The sequence below is a fragment of the Fukomys damarensis genome, unplaced genomic scaffold (assembly GCF_012274545.1).
Source record: "Fukomys damarensis isolate Sample0158 unplaced genomic scaffold, DMR_v1.0_HiC HiC_scaffold_24, whole genome shotgun sequence".
Taxonomy (NCBI): Eukaryota; Metazoa; Chordata; class Mammalia; order Rodentia; family Bathyergidae; genus Fukomys; species Fukomys damarensis.
Genome location: NW_022900936.1, coordinates 70,065,782 through 70,083,777, shown reverse-complemented (window position 1 = coordinate 70,083,777; position 17,996 = coordinate 70,065,782). Strand labels below are relative to the sequence as shown.

At 38.1% G+C, this 17,996-nt stretch overlaps 1 protein-coding gene across 1 annotated transcript in view; it reads right to left on the bottom strand.

The window, feature by feature from the left end:
• Oxsr1 (oxidative stress responsive kinase 1) overlaps positions 1-17,996 on the bottom strand; it is a 115,162-nt gene that overhangs the window by 6,185 nt on the left and 90,981 nt on the right. The window contains exons 11-14 of the mRNA XM_010618650.2: positions 14,095-14,217; positions 5,531-5,566; positions 2,341-2,487; positions 258-322 (exon numbers count right to left, since the gene is read on the bottom strand). Coding sequence (XP_010616952.1) covers positions 258-322; positions 2,341-2,487; positions 5,531-5,566; positions 14,095-14,217 — 371 coding nt within the window. The remainder of the gene's footprint in view (positions 1-257; positions 323-2,340; positions 2,488-5,530; positions 5,567-14,094; positions 14,218-17,996) is intronic.

The window sequence follows — 17,996 nt, the reverse complement described above, 5'->3', positions numbered from 1 at the left end:
TTACAGACCATGCTGTGTAACCCAGACTAGCTATTCTGCAAGTGTACACACTAGTCACTATCGGCAGGAAAAAACTAAAAGGACACATGCACAGTGCGTGTTAACAGCCAGGTGCTCACACTGTTGCTATTATTTCTGAGGAAAATAATACACCTGGAAACAAAGAGCAACTCATGCTCAGGACACACAGAATCCTATCCAGTCACTTTCAGGCACAAATGATTGCAACTTCTCCAAAGTGCTCACAAAACACTTACCTTAATCTTAGTACTAGACTGATAGGGACCTTGGTTTCTTGTGAACCTGCTCCCGAAGACAAAGCCTAAAATGCATTAAAAGTATAAAGTTATTGCAAGGAAGACTAGGCGTGGACGTGACTAACAGTGCATAGAGCAATCATCTGTTTGGCAGTTATTTCCATCCCCTCCAGCTGAGGTCATCCTCTCCTAAGACAGGCTCTGCCCAGGGAGACAGCACTCCAAAGTAGAATAGCAGCTAAAGGTCAGCCTGCATCCCAAACCCAGAATTGCCATACATACCCACATTTATATTCTGTGTTTTTTTCAGACCCTGTTCCCCTGTACAAGTGTAAAAACCATGAAGCTAAGTTCCTCACTATAAAAAAATCAAGGGCCAGGGATTTAGTTGGGTGGTTCCACCGCTTGCCTTGCAAGTGCAAGTTCTCAAGTTCGATCCCCAGTACACACACACACACACACACACACAAATTGGGGGTGAAACTATAAAAAAAATCAGCCAGGCCAGGCGTGATGGCACATGCCTGTAATCCCAGCACTCAGGAGGCTGAGGCAGGAGGATCACTGTGAGTTCCAGACCAACCTGAGCTACATAGTAGTTCCAGGTCAGTCTCACTACATAGTGAGACCCTGTCTCAAAAAACAAAAAACAAAAAAACAAACAAAAAAAAATCAGCCTAAGTTGGGCATGGTAGTGCATGCCTGTAAATCCCAGCACTCATGAGGCTGAAGCAGGGGGATTATTGCAAGTTTGAGGCCAGCCTGGAATACACAGTGAGACCTTATATTGAAAAGAACCACCCCCTCTGGCAATATCTTCCATGTGGCAACACACAAGGTTGGGCCTAAATGAGCTGCCTCTCAGGAATTTACTCACCCCAAAGTTCCAGATCTTTTTATGGCTAACCTAAATCTCTCTAAAAACTATGTAGCTATCTTTTGCTCACTGGAAGACATACCATCTATTTTACATTAATGCATAATCAACCCAATTTTTTGGCAAGCACAGTAATGAATGCCTGTAATCCCAGGCACTTGGGAGAGTGTGGCAGGAGGATCCTAAGTTTGAGGCCAGTCTGGGCAACTCAGTAAGCAGCCCTGTATGTAAGCCCTTAGTAAGTAACACTGTCTCAAAATGATAAATAAAAAGGGATGAGAGTGTATCTTAGTGGTAGAGCACTTGCCTAGCATGCTTACGGTCTTGTGTTCAAACCCGGCACTGGGGGAAAAAAATCTTTCCATATTCCTTCCTAAAACCACCATATTTTGCCCTTATGAGCAGAAATGGTTAAATGAAACCACTGCCATGACTAACTGCAAGTGCTCAGAGCAGAGCGGTAGTTTCCAAATATAGAGCAAAAGATAAAACACATAGGGGTAAAAGGAAAACTCAGAACTTCCATTTCCTTTCATCTAAAATGTTAGAAAAAGATAAAACTTCCAGTATTTAAAAAATAAACTGAAACTGAAGTCTTCCATTAGCCACATGGCAAAAGCTGACATGTTCTATTCAGGACTGGAGGTCTCCTGAGGCGGGTACAGGAATTCACAGAAGCAGGGGTTTACGCTGGGGGCTTCACTCACTCAGCAGCTTGCAGCAAGCTACAACTGAGTGAAGTTTGTGCGTTCTGGACTGAGTTTATGGATTATATCACCTAGTTCTGACAAAATCAACCCTCAGAAAATTGACCAGTATGTTCAAAAGAGTCATTCACAGAAATTATAGCCTGGGGAAAGTATTAATAAACAGTACCAACATAAGTGAGCAAGCAGAAAACGGCAGAGCAGACGATTCTCCTAGTTGCAGTATGAATCCAAAGCTAAATTTAAATCTAAAGCTAAATTTAACACTGACTTACTACAGACCTGAAAAGAAATTGGCCAAAACTTTCTGGTATTTAAATGTTTCATCATTAACTTCTTTTGTTGCTTTTTTGTATATGTCTCATATCTGCTCATATTTAAAACTACGAAGACAGAATTTCTAACTTGTTTCATAATCTATGGAGAGACTGAGCTCTCATCGACATCTGCTTTTCTCCTTTACCCACGAGGCAACCAATGGCACACATCCTCACTCTACCTGAGCTGTCTTTGCTGGCTCTGCAGGGGGCAGAAGTGAAACTTGAGTTGGCTGTGTAGGCATCTGCCCAGCTGGCCGAGGTAGATGAGCAGAAATCTGTTCTGGAACCTGGAGCAAAGTGCCCATGGGATCAGCTGCTGAAAAGAGCTGTAACAAAAGCACACACAGTGTTGCTAAGTGGAAAAGGAGACTCCCGTGGAGCCTTACAGGGTGACATTTGCACAGTGTATTTTGTGTCACATACAGGGGTGCCTCGGTACATGAACTTCATTTGTTCTCCAATTCTGGGAAAGATGACCATGCTCGTGTTTGTGTGGGAAAGATGGCCGCGGTTGTGTTTGTCACTCAATGTAGAGTTTGCAAACAAAAACAAAATTTTGCCAAATACTTATGTTTGCAAACCAAATTGTTCACAAACAATGTGCTTGTGCACTGAGGTGCCACTGCACTGGCTTACTGCCACTTCTCTGAATATATTCCAAATGAAGTCAAATATTGCTAGGGCTTTATATATTAACAAGTTTCTGAGGTATACTTACATCCTTTAAAATTCATCCATTTTAAATGTATAAATTATTTTTGCACAATTATAGAACTGTATAAGCTTCACTATAAACTAGTTTTAGAACACTTTTATCACTCATTCTCTTGTACCTTTATAGTTAATTCTTTCATGCCAATATGATCTCCCCACGAACAGCACGGCTAAGACCAGAGTAACGGCCTAAGAGTCTGCAGGGCTATTACAAGACAACATGTGCAGTTGAGATTGGAGTAAATCACACCCGAATTCCATTCCCACAACTAGTGCCTTCATAGCTAGAACGACAATGCTCTAATTATAACCATATGTTTTGTCTATCTTGCTTCTATTTGGAAAATGCTTTGACTCTTCTCTTTAAAGCTTTGCCTGCATTAGCTTCCATGGCAACTGCACATACTACAGATGAATAATACAATTCAGCGATGCAACTGACCAGGGTCTTTTGCTGGGGACCAAGCATTAGGCGGTCCCAGTCCTCTCTTTTATCTTAGTTCTGTTTTAGTGCATTTATTTCTTCATCCTTGCATTGCACACAGAGCAGATGGGACTAGAGACTTTCTGAGGGAGACTAGCAATAGTATATGGTCTTTGTGACCAGCTTCTGTCACTTGGCATCATATTTATTTTTAAACAAACATTCCACCACTTTGACCAGCAAAATATCATCTCTAAAACACAGATTTAAGTGTGTAAAGCTACTTTTTTCTATGCATGGTGCTATGGCTGGATTATGGCTGTCCCTGCCAAAACTCACAATGCAGTTTAATTCCCAATATAATGGTACTAAAAGGGGAAGCAAGACTTTTGGGCCAGCCAGGTGTGGTGGCACACACCTATAATTACAGCACTAGGGAAGCTGAGGTAGGAAGATTGCCAAGAGTTCGAAGCCAGCCAGGGATACAGAGCAAGTTGAAGGCCACTCTGAACTACTGAATAACAAGACCTTGTCTTAAAAAATGAAACAAAACAAAACAAACAAAGAAGACCTTTAAATGGCTGTGTCTAGTGGGAGGTGACTGGGTCATGACCACTCTTGTGAAGGAATTAATGCTGGTCTTGCAGCAGTGGGTTCTCTCCTGTGAGAACAGGTAGGTTTAGAGGGAATCTGAACCTGCTAGTCTTTCTCTATTGTCACATGACTTTTCTTACATAAGCTCCCACCATGTGATGCCATTTGCTATGCTATAATACTAACAAAGGTCCTCTCCGGTGGCTGACCAGATGTGGCCACCCCATCTTACCCTTGTGATTGTCAGCCTCTGGAAACTGTGCGCTAAATAAATCTCTTCTTAAAGAGAATTATCCACCTTCAAGCATTTTGTTGGTCTAAGATATGTAAGACATTTCCTTACAGGTAAAAAAAAAATTAAGCAAAAGGGCTTGGGATTTAGCTCAATGGTTCCTCCACCTGCCTCATAAGCACAAGGACCCAAGTTCTATCCCCAATAACCAAAAAGAAAAAAAGCAATAACTCCTTAAGTATATCCAAAATACATTTCAGAAATGAAGCTCTGTGATTTATTACATATTATTTCTTTTCTTTTTTTTTTTGATACAGGGTCTCACTATGTAGTTGAGACTGACCTGGAACTCTATGTAGTCCAGGTTGGTCTCAAATTCAGTCTCAATTCTCCTGCCTCAGCCTCCTGAGTGCCGGGATTATAGGCATGTGCCACCACACCCAGTCTATTACATATTATTTCATACATTTTCAAATATTTCATACATTTTTATGATGTTGTTTTGGGAAAAGGATTGATGTTGAGTACAAAAAAAATTAAAAGTGAGTGGGAAAAATATCAATGGCCAAAATTTAGAATACATAGATAAAAAGTTCAAAGGGCGACAACAGAGAACTATTAGCTGATATTATGTAAGTAAAATCCAGGAGACAGGAATAAAAGTTTGTGTTCATCTGACTTTATATATAAAAAGAAGTCAAAAGTTACTCAATGGTGGGCCGGGGGCTCAGTGGCACTACTCCTGCTTCGCAAGCATAAGGTCGTGAGTTCTATCCCCCCAGTACCAAAAAAAAAAAAGGTTACTCAGTGGCACAAGGCATGTTTGCACATGCCCAGCACTATGAGAGACTGAGGCAGGAGGATCACAAGTTCAAATACAACCTGAGCAACTCAGTGAGACTCTGTCTCACAATAAAAAGAGCTGAGGATGTAGTTCACCACAAAAGTCATGGGTTCAATCGCTAGCAACAGATTAAAAAAAAAAAAAAGAAGTGTTATTCATTGGTTCTAGTTTTTAATAGCAAAACAGCCTAAATGGGTTTTGTCTAGTGGGATTTCCTATCATATTGAGGCAGTAAGAACAAAAAAACATAATGTTTGACAAGAAAAAAGATGAAAAACACTTCAAAAAGGAAATGTGGCAATATGACAAAGCCCTGGGCAGATTAATACAAAAAGACAACTTTACACTTCAAGCAGCCCCAGTAAAAAAGCAAGTTATAAAGTTAAAGAAACAAGGAAGAACATTCTGGGCCCTTTATCCATCTTTTAAAACTTAGCTAGTATAAAGTCTCATTCCCATTTAGTCCACACCAAAAAAAAAAAAAGACACTCATAATTAAAATCAAAATAAAACAAAAGCATAGACAGTTTTAGCAAAGATTCAGCAATCTTGATTACTTACCTCAGAATTTGTTAATGATTCTTTCACCCGAGGAGACTAAAAGAAATGTTACAAAAAAGAAAAAGATGCTCATTAACTCAGAATTTATAGTCAGTTACTTAGTTCCAAGTAACAAGCAATGCTTAATGCAAATCAAGTCATTTCACTCTGATTCATGACTCTGACAAGCAACTCAAATTTTCTGAAAAAAGAAAACTGTCATATTATTGTATTTTTTGCCCACATAGCCTGTAATGATATATATATATATATATAATATTTTAAAATTTCACAACTTGAGCTATATCAGCAAACTGCTACATTTCTCATGCAGTAGGGAAGACATATTGAAAGTAAAATTCTTTGTACTAATCATGAATATATTATGTGCCTAAAATCAAACCAAATCTAAGCCTTCAAGCTAATTACCCAACATATTTTCAAAACACAATAATTTACAATAACACAAAATCACTTGCCACTCACTGACAGGGTTTTGATGAGTTTGGAAGCAGGTGATTCACTGTGGTCTCTGCACAGTGAAGCCTCTCTGCTAATGTTAATCTGTATTTGAAATCACTCCCCAGCACAAGCATCACAGCCTCAGCTCTACCTTGTATCATCAGGCATGAAATTCTCATAAGAAGTACACAGCCTAGATCCTTCAGATGCACAGTTCACAGCTGGCGCTCCTGTGAGAATCTAACGCTACCACTTATCTGACAGGAAGCAGTGCTCAGGCAGTAACGTGAATGATGGGGAGCTGCTGAAACACATGAAACTTCCCTTACTCACCCACCTTTCACATCCTGCTGTGTAACCTGATTCGTAGCAGGCCACAGACAGGTACCAAGAGGGACCCTATTCCACAGAACACTGGGGTGAATACAGTTCAAAATAACCAAATATAGGGGCCAGGGATTTAGCCCAGTGGTGCCATGACTGCTTCACAAGTGCAAGGTCCTGAGTTCAATCCCTGGTATAAAATTATATCTATATCTTTATATGTATCTATATATATCATATAACTACAAGAGAGAAGCTTGAAATCAACAACAAAGTAATAATAATAATTGAAATGTTAATTGCCTTCATGTGATCAGTAACTATACTGTAAAATTTTAAAAGAAATGTTAAGGACACAGAAATGTTAACTGCCCTGATTTGATCATTACATACTGAATATATGTATCTAATCACATTATAATCCATAAATTTGTAAAATTAAAGTAAGTAACTTTATAAAAGGGGAAAAAAAGTCTTATTCTACCTCTTGTTGCTAGATATTTAGACTGGTACATAAATGTGGGTAAAATAAAGAATATTAAGAATGGCTACAGGAAATAGAAAAAAAAGAATGGCTACATGAAATAAATTAATGTGTTAATACAAAATAAGGTGAATTCTTAAGTACCTGGTCTAAACCAAATTTATTTGAAAATGACTGATATGATCCACCATATGAAAATCTAAGCTAGGTTTATTAGGAAAATCATAACATCTTATAGTAATTCTGGATCCAGACACTAGTTACCAAAAACAAACACAACCAACTATGGACTTAGACTACAAAAGATCACTTAAGGTTTTAAAATTTTTCATTATCATTTTATTAAGGAGAATCAAAGTTCAGGGAAGGTTTGGTAATAGCTAATGTATCATACCAAGTGGACAAGCCAAAACTTTTTCTTAAAATTCTAAATTCACAATTAATTTCAAGTTTTCTTTGTTGCTGTTTTGTTTTTACAAAAAAAGGTGCTAAAATAAGAATAATAAGCTGGGCATAGTGGCACGAGCCTGTAATCCCAGCACTCTGGAGGCTGAGGCAGAAGGATCACTGTGAGTTTGAGACCAGCCTAGACTACATAGTGAGTTCCAGGTCAGTCTCAACTACATGGTGAGACCATGCCTCAAAAACAAAAAAACAAAAAAAAACAAAAAAAAAAAGAACAATATACAGAACAGTGGTCTGATCTATTCAGATTCACCTTTTAATTTTTTTCTCTTCTATTCTGAAAGTCATTTTCTCTTTTTCCAAAAGCTTATAGTAAATCGTGTGTTTTCTGTATCATCTGAGACTAAGTTGCATATATTATGACTATTTATCACTAAACAGAAAACATATTTGCTTATTTTCTTACATAAGGACACTACAGTTATAGACCTCAGTAGATTTAAGAATACTTTATATATTGGGCTGGGGATTTAGCTCAGCAGTTTCGTGGTCTACCTTGCAAGCGCAAAGACCCAGGTTCAATCCCCAGTACCAAAAAAAAAAAGAATACTTTATATAATTGACATCTATCATCTAATTATCAGTTAGTTGACTCATGTTTTCTTCTACTTTTGTGTTTTATCTCCAGTATAGGATGCAGTGTAGGATCATGGGTTACAGTTAGCTGTCAGGTCTCTTTATAAAAATTTCAAAATCAGGAACATCAACAGTTTTGGAAAATGTAGTAGGGCTGAAGATGTATAGCTCAGTGGTAGAGTATTCATCTAGTATACAAGAGCTGATTAAAAAATATGGTGTGCGCTTACATTTAAAAATTTTATTACAGTAGAAGACTTTAATAGGGCCGGAGATTTAGCTCAGTGGTGCTACCGCCTGCCTCACAAACACAAGGACCAGAGATCAATCCCTGGTACCAAAAAAAAAAAAAAAAAAAAAAAAAAAAAAAGACTGTAACTTATATGACACTGCCAATTAACATCCCTCTAAATATTCCTCTTTTGTTTGAATATATTATCCTATGGGGCTCCTGCCACTTTGTGAGGCAACTGGAAGTCCTCTTTTGGGTATTTACAAAAATGAGGACCTCTGCTAAAAAAGACCATTTAACACAAGGGCGGGCTTATAAAAACATTATACTGAATCTTCATCCATTTTATTCACCAAATCTGGCACTGTGTGACTTCTGGCTCTTCCCCAGGGTCAAGGTGATTGTGAAAGGTAAACACTTCAAATAGATTCAGGACATCAAGGTAGCTACAACAGTACAACTAAAGGCACTCACAAAAGAGGACCTCCAGAACTGCTTCAGAAAATGGCAAACAAGGTAAGTGTGGGGCCAGGAATTTAGCTCAGTGCTTCTGTTGCCTGCCTTGCAAGCAAAAGGTCCCAGTGTTTGACCTGCAGTACCAAAAAACAAAAACAAAAACAAAAACATAAGCGTGTTCACAGCAAAGGGGAATTCTGTGAGGGATATTTATGGCACTGTGTCTTTTACTATAATAAATATTTTTTAAGTTTAACCATTTACTATATTTTCTGATCACACTTTATACACGAGAGGCTCTAGAATCAATCTACAATATTGGCGGGAGGGGGGATATAGTAACCCCTACTCCCAACCACATACCCTATTTGATAGAACTTTTTCATGTGGAGTTTGTCTGATGCTTTTTCATAATTAGGCTTATATGGACTCCCAGCTAGAACCCTATGGAATGATATGTCCTCCTTCAGGTATGAACTACTACTCTGCCCCTCACTGGTGAGATTACTTTTAATCACTATGTCAAGGAACTTTCCAAATCCTCTACCACAGTGATGATGATCAAGTGCCAAACTATAGCCCAAAAGTGCCAGCACTGAGATTGACCCTCAATACTACAGTTTTAGTTTAGGAAAAAAGAACTCTACACTAAATCTTTTTCTCAAAAAGAAAAACAATAACATGCATGCCACAGATTCACCACCACTGCTCTAGGATATCAGCTACCTTTTCCTCTTACAGCTAATAGGGAATCTGTGGAGAGACCTTGAAAATATCCTCTCATCAAAACTTCCCCTGTACTCCACACCCAGCAATGCTGATCCATGACTCAATCTTTACAAGGGTTGAAAATTGATTTTTCTTTCTCCAACATTTCTCCATATATACTACTCACCACTTGGCAAGCTATGTATGAAGAACCATCTCCTGCCCTTTATTTATTTATATACTGATTTATAACTGGTATGAACTCGTAATCCCCTATTTGTAAAATAACTTATAATTCATAATTACAATTATTTGAATGCCTAGTACCAGATTTGGCTAGTATAAGTTCCTTCGTGCTTGCTTCTGTGCTATTATGTTTGTCATCTTTTTTTGTGTGTGTAAGCATTTTTCTCTACCAATAAAAGATGTTCCTAATTCAACTTCTATTTCTCTTTCTCAAGCCCCCAATCCAACCATTTCTCAAGAAGCCTCGGTTCATGGTTCTTGGTTCTTTTACTTGGGAATAACATGAGAATAAAGTATCTGGGCCTATGTAACTTGTTCTCACTGTTATTGAAGTATCTTTGCTTGCAGGCCTTTAAGTAGACAAAGAGAAATAACATGCAGGAAATACACATATACATTTCTTGTGCACATATACATTTACATCACACACACTCCTTAGAAAACATGAATACACACCAATACATGTGATTGTTAATTGTGGTGTCAATGTAAGAAACAGCTAGCTGTAGAGATAGTTAGGGAGGAGTGGGCAGCACAGGGCGCGAGCCGGATGGCTAGAATACAGAGATAACCACAAGCTTACTCGTGGCATGATGTAGCGGAAGTGGCTGTCCTTGTAGGACCTTTGCATACTTTCTGCTGGGTGCCCTTAGCTCCAGTGAACTCTGGCTCACCAGGCTGAGAACTGCACCTTGAGTTTCTCCCTGCCATACAGCTTGCTTGATGTGTGGCAGCACCCCCCACCCCTGCAATAATACCAAAATTCTGCTTTACTTCACTTTCGTTATCTGAGTTTCTCTTTCTGTGCAGAGACTTTCTGTTCTGAATGGGCCTCACTCCATCTCTGCATTCCTACCAGAGTGGAAAGACAAATCAGGGAAGCAGAGAGTCTCTTCATGGGAGGACCCCAGCCCCTCAGACCTCCACCTGACAACATGGCGGACTGGTTTAGCATAGTTGTCAGTGTGTGTGTGTATGACTGATAACTGAAGAGGGAAGATCCACCCTGGTCTAGGTCATGGATGTGGATGGCACCAACCAATAGGCTTGTGGCCTGGGTGGAATAAAAAGAGAAAGAAACAAGTTACACTTCTCTTTTCTTCAGAGGAGCTCCAGTCTTTATCACCTTTGGATGCCTGTCTCCAGGCTTCTAGTGCAGACACTTTGGCTTCCTAATATGGACTTGCACAGGATTCTGCCATGAGCTCCAGGCTTTTGACTTTTGACTGACTCCTTCGGGTTTCCAGTGTTCATTTGTAGATGGCTATTTTAAGCTTAACTTGTAAATTTTGATATATTGCACATATATTATATTTATGTATCTATCTATATGTATAATATTAAATCTGTTCCTCTAGTGAACTCTATCTGATACAACTTACAATTCACAACCATCCCCACAGGATTCTTTCTCATTTCTCATTTTCTCTATTTCATATTTGTATTTCTCTTCTGTCATGATTGGTCTTGGCTCCCAAGAACATCAAGGTATTTACTCACTTGCTCAATCCTCTAATACATCTACAAGAATTTCAGAACTGCTTACATATCAGCTATTAAAACAACCACAGTAAAAGAGCAAGATTTGGCTGAAGTTTTACTTTCTCCTACCAATAATACCTAAGACTGAGAAGAGTCAAAAACTGTGCTCAAAGGTAATCTGTTTTTTTCGTGGGTTTTTTTGTTTTGTTTTGTTTTATTACCAGGGATAAAATTCAGGTCCTTGCGCTTGGGAGGCAGGCAGCGGAACCACTGAGCTAAATCCCCAGCCAAGGTAATCTGTATTAGTGCTTTTCATACCCTCTTAGTGTAGTTATATATTTACTTCCACTTCTGGCCACAGCCTTCCACTTTTGGCCACAAAAGACGAGACTAGATTTACTCTTAAGGGAGAAAGAGGAGAAGGGGAAACAGAAGGGAGGAAGTGGAAGATAGAAAAGGGGATAAAGGGACAGAAGGAAGAAAAGAGGAGAAAAGAAAAAGACAAAATATATAAAGCAAAGGTTTTTAACACACTGTCAAATACAAAAAGTGATCCTGCAAACCCAGGAAACAGAAGTGGTGAATCCTGTTCTAGCACACTGTCAAGACGGTTTTTTCCAAGCTATGGAGACCTCCAGGAAGGGAGCCCAAATGCAATCCAGTGAACTGCCTGAACAGCACAGAAGTAAGAAACCAGGGAGACCAAGGCAGAGAAGACAAAGTACTGGCTGGAAAGAGCTACCCAGAGAGAACCCTAGAGATCTGCAAAAGGTCCCATGAGTATTCAGCAGACCATGCATCAATAAATATACGTGAAGAAACATGAGAATAGGAAAAATATCCAATTTCCAACTAGCTTCACTGTATCCCAGAATGAAACTCATGAAGATTTATAGGACACAAAACTACTAGCATGCAAAAAGGTAAAATTCAGAATGTCTGGTATCCAATTAAAGATTACTGTTTACACATAAGCAAGAAAACATCCCTCTTGCCAGTATGAAAAAAATAATCAACCAAACAAAACTAATCCAGAACTCCATATAACATTGACATTACAATTAGCAGAAAAAGACATTAAAATAATTATTTCAAATGAATTAAAAAATGAAGTAGAACCAGGGATGGGGGCACATGCTTGTAATCCCAGCACTGTAGAACAGGAGGCTCACAATCCCAAATCTGAGACCAGCCAGACAACTTAGATACTATCTCAGAACATTAAACAAGGACTAAAGATGTAGTTTAGTTTGAAGGCCAAAGGTTCATTTCCCAGTACTACCAAAAATAAAAAATAAAATTTCTAGTCTACTACAAAGCCTGACATGAAAAATAGGGTTGAATGGGATTAGAAACAGAAAGAAAAAAACTGGAAAGTGAATTAATCAGCTGTGAGACCATTTTTAGTAGCCTAATATACATGTTACTGGAAAACAGAAAATGTATTTGAAAATATAATGGATAAAAAAATCATAAATTTCATAAAAGCCATCCAAGCAGCTCAATAAATCTTAAGCACAAAAACACACAGAAAAACACACCTACTTTTTAAAAAGAAAATAAAAATATACATAGGTATAGCTTAAGCAAATTGTTCAAAAATCATTTAAAAGGGGGGAAAAATCATAAAAGCAGCCAGAATATAAAGAAATGCTACTTAGGAAAGAAGGTAAGGATGTCACCAAACTTCTCAGTGAAAACATGGATGATAGAAAAATATCTTAAAATACTGACAAAATTATAAATGGTATAGTTCAAAATATCTAGAAGAGCACAAAGTTCTCAACACACAAAAATGCATGATGTTTGAAGAGACAGAAGTACTTATTCCCCTGATTTGATTATTATATACTGTATATGGGTATCAAATTACTGTACTGTACCCCATAAAGATGTACAAATATGTTATCAGTAAAAAATACATATATTTAAGTCACAATGAGGTTAGAATGATTCAATTGATAAATGAGCTTATATTGAGAGCACCAAATCCGGGGGCTTAGCTCAGTGGCATCGCACCTGCCTTGCAAATGCAAGGTCCTAAATTCAATCCCTGGTACCAAGAAAAAAAAAATGGCTAGGGAGAGCATCAAGGCAACATACTAATATATTTTAAAGTTATTTTTTAAGGGGCTTTTTTTTGGTCTTTTTTTTTACTTTTCTTTTTTGGTACCAGAATCGAACCCAGGGCCTCGTGTTTGATAGGCAGGTGCTGCGCCGCTGAGCTACATCCCCGGCCCTTAAAGTTATTTTTTAAATGCCAATCCCACATAATAGTATGAAAACCTAGAAGTTATCTAATTATAATTTAATAAAAAATAATAAACATTTTTAAATTACCACATAATTAAGAAATGCAAAGTTAAATTTAAAAAGACACTTTACAAAGACCTTTTCAAATATATGTTACTTGGGCCAGGGATTTAGCTCAGTGGTTCCAGCGCCTGCTTTGCAAGCGCAAGGACCTGAGTTCAATTCCAGATACCAAAAAAATAAATAAATAAATAAACAAGTATATGTTACTTTCTCCCTCAGTTAAATGAAAGGTCTTTAAGCACACAAAATTATGCCCATATATGATACCTCTTAAAAATTCTAGAAGAACATCTGACATACAGTAAAATAGCAAATATTTGTTGAGGAAACTCCTGAAATAAAAAGCTGACGATCTAGAACTTTACAACCTACAAACACATTTCTTGAAAACAAAGGTAAATGAGATATGTTTTCAGTCACAAAATCATTAAGAAATCATCACCAGCAGACTCACAACACACACTTGCACACACATACACACACCCAAGATACACATTTGGGGTACACCAAAGAAAGAAGAGACGCACTGCTCTCTTCAAGTAGGATAACCAGCATTCCTCTCTTGGACAATGTGTACCTAAACATTAATCCTATCCAGTGTATTTTTCATCTCAGACAGAGTTTTAATCTCTGGATTTTTTACATACTTGAAATATTATCATATTCAAACAGATGTGCCAATCTTATTTCCCAAGTAAACTAAGTGGGCCCCTACTAACAAGCTGTTCAAAGAAATTCTATCAGTAATACTCTTATTCTTTATATTTTAGCTAGTTAAAATTAAGTAAGAATCACAGAAAATTCTAGCTAAAGAATACAGAATAACAAACTTACTCTGAGTTGTGAAATTGCAGCTTTCCCTTCCTCACTTTCTTCATCAAATTCATCATCACTCCACTCCCAGCCTCCGTCCTCTGTCTTGTGAAGTCGGCCACTGGAACCTGGTACTCTCCGCACCTGCTCATTAGCAAGAGATGTGGGTTATGGTGGTCTACACTTACTAAATAGGAAACTCAATCATATTTCTCTCCTCTTCTATCACTTCAACCAATGAACCAGGAGACTATTATTCCTCCTAAGTATCCCTAGTCCTCGCTGGCTCTCTAGTCACAATCTCTACTGTGTATTTAGTCACAACACTCTATACACTTAATCCAAACAATATAAAATACTCATGTGAAGGCACAGGCTAAATCTGATTGTTTTAATGGCCTGAGGCATTTAAGGAAACAGAGAAAGAGACAGAGACAGAGACAGAGACAGACAGAGACAGAGACAAAGGGGAGGGGAGGGAAGAGAGACTATGAATTTGAATCACCAAAATAGTAAATTGTTTTCTAATTGTTAAATCAAAATTATGCTTGCATATAGTTTCAATAGTATTAGAGCTGTGAGTCTTTTGTTAAGAAAATAGCAATCTCCTAACCTCCATCTCCTTCCCCACAAGCAACCACTTTTAACTCATTTTAGCTTATTCTTCACCATTTGTATACATCCCTCTAATGTGCATATAACATTACTTCTTGATTTGTTTTGTTGTAAGAATTATGTATGGAACTCCCAACTATGTAAGAAGAGAATCTGAAATTATTATCACTCCCTATAATTTTCTCAATATATTGTAATTTTCATTCGATTAATATTTGGTGTTTACTTAGCATGATTCTATACATGCTACTCATTGCTGTCTTATTGTGTATTATGATTGGTTCTCTTTGATGTGTGTCTTTTTGTTAACCTCGAACTTACTATCTAGTCTCTCAGCTGGAGAGATCTTCTCTCATCACATTCTGTTAGTGCCACCTTCTTAAAGAAGTCCAGAGTAAAAAAAACAAAAAAAGAAGTCCAGAACCACCGTAACTGCTCCAGCATATACTAGCTTCATATCAGGTCTCTTTCAGGTGGCATGCTGTCCCATTCCAAAGTACTGTGCTTGCTGGGTCACATGGCCTCTCTGGTAAAGTACTCACTCCACTCTTAGAATTACAGACAGGGAAGTTAGGCAAAAAACAGCAGGCAGCTATATAGACAGTGGGCCCAACAGAGTCAGGATGAGCAGGCTTGAAGCCTGAGGTCAAGAGTTAGCAAGAAACAGGTGGACAATTAAGTTCGGGGATGTAACAAGTGTGATAATGAGCAAGGTGATAGATGGCCACTATGACAACTTCTACCCCTACCTATCTGGAAAACTGCTTTCTCCTTCTCACTTCGTTCTTTAATAAACCACTTGGGGAAAAGGCCAACAGGCATGCATGCACGCGCGCACACACACATGCGCGCGCGCACACACACACACACACACACACACACTCGTATTTGCTAATGCCTCAATTCCTCACAGGCTCATTTCTAGTTTAAGTAAACCCATTTTACTCCTATAGATGGACCTTAGTCTGACCTGGGTGGTCTGAGCCTGGATCATTTTTTGGTATTAAAAACTCCCAGACACAGAGTCCCTTTGGCAGGTCCACCCCTAACTTTGGGAGCTATTTCTCTTCTTTTTTTTTTTAAAGGAAGAAAGATTTATTTTGGTTCATATCTTTTTTTAATTAAATTTATTGGTACATTCTAGGTAGACAGTACAGTTACATTCATTACTGGGATCTTATACCTTTACATGCCAGTGGTTCTCATTTTTTCCCCTTGTCCCCACCCTCCCTTCACCCCCTCCTCCTCTCCCCACCTTCAGACACTTTAATTCCATTTTTACATTTTCTCATATTTTTTTCCTTTTCCCTTATTCCCCTTTCCCTATCCTTCTCACTGTCCCTACACCTTTGCTCCTTTTCTTCCTATTTCACATTGCTAATTGTCCCATTAGGATCTTGAGTACTATTTTAATTTTCACACCGGAGAAAATATTCAGTATTTGCATGTGTGACTTATTTATTTCACTTAGGAGTATATCCTCAAAATGTACCCATTTACCTATGAATGAATCTACTTTCTCATTCTTTATGGCTGAGTAGTATTCCATTTTATAGAAAAACCACATCTCCTTGATACAGTTTCCAACTGATGGGCAGATGGGCTGTTTCCAGGTTTTATCTATTACAAACTATGCCGCTATAAACATGGGTGTGCATATATCACTGTGGTATGATTCTTTCAATTCTTTTGGAAAGATACCCAACAGAGGGATGGCTGGGTCAAATGGAACCTCTAATCTTAGTTCTTTGAGGTTATCTCCATATTGACTTCCATAGTGGTTGCACCAGTCTGTACTCCCACCAACAATGGAGAAGGGTTCCTTTCTCCCCACAACCGCGCCAACATTTGTTGTTGTGTGATTTCTTGATAGCAGCCATTCTTTGTGGGGTGAGGTGAAATCTCAGAGTTGTTTTCATGTGCATCTCTTGAATGACCAGTGATGTGGAGCATTTTTTCATATATTTACTTGCTGCTTTTTTTTACTTTGTCTGAGAAATGTCTGTTCATTTCAGATGCCCATTTTAGAATTGGGTCTTCATATTTGGGGAGGGCTGGTTGTTTTGACTTCTTTATATATTTTAGATAATAGTCCTTTGTCTGAGGAGCAGCTGGTAAAAAGTTTTCCCCACATTGTAGGTTGTCTCTTAGTTGTTGGTTTCTTTTGCAGTACAGAAGCTTTTTAATAAGATGAGATCCCAGTTGTTGATTCTTTCTGCTAGTTCCCATGCTACTGAGAATTTGTTCATAAAGTCTTTTCCTATGCCAATGTCTTCCAGAGTTCTGCCTAACTTATCTTCCAGCAAGTTTAGTGTTACTTTTTTATATTTAGGCCTTTAATCCACTTGGATTTTAATTTTGTGCATGGTGACAGATAAGGGTATAGTTTTAATCTTTGGCAGGTTGAGATCCAGTTTTTCCAACACCATTTATTAAAGAGGCTATCTTTCCTCCAGTGGGGATGGTCAGCTCCTTTGTCAAAGATGAGGTAGCTGAGTGCATCTGGAGTTGTTTTTGTGACTTCCAATCTGTTCCACTGATCCTAAGGTCTGTTTCTTTGCCAGTACCATGCTGTTTTTATCACAGTGGCTTTGTAGTAGTTTCAAATTGGGAATTGTTATACACACTGCCATGTGTCTGTTGCCTAGGATAGCTTTTGCTATTCTAGGTCTCTTATGGTTCCAAATGAATTTTTGGATTCTTCTTTCTAGTTCTGTGAAGTATAGTGTTGGGATTTCAATTGGTATTGCATTGAATCTGTATAAACAGTTTTGGTAGTATGGCCATTTTCACTATATTGATTCTTCCTACCCAGGAGCAGGGGACATCTTTCCATTTTCTTAAATCCTCCTCAATCTCTTTTTTCAGAGTGCTGTAGTTTTCAGTGTAGAGGTCTTTTGCTTCTTTTGTTAGGTTGATTCCCAGATACTTCATTTCTTTGGATGCTATTGTGAAAGGAATTGTTTCTCTAATTTCTTTCTCAGTGAGTCTGTTATTTGTGTATAAGAAGGGTGTTGATTTTTGCATGTTCACCTTGTATCCAGCTACTCTGCCAAAAGTGTCAATTAAGTCGAGAAGTCTTTTGGTAGAGTTTTTTGGGTCTTCAATGTAGAGTATCATGTCATCAGCAAATAATAACAGTTTAACTTCTTCCTTTCCTATCTTTATTGCTTTCTTTCTCTTGTCTAATTGCTATGGCTAATGTTTCCACAATTATATCGAAGAGGAGTGGTGATAGTGGGCATCCTTGTCTTGTTCCTGATTTTAACGTGAAGGTTTTCAGTTTTGGCCATTCAATATGATGTTGG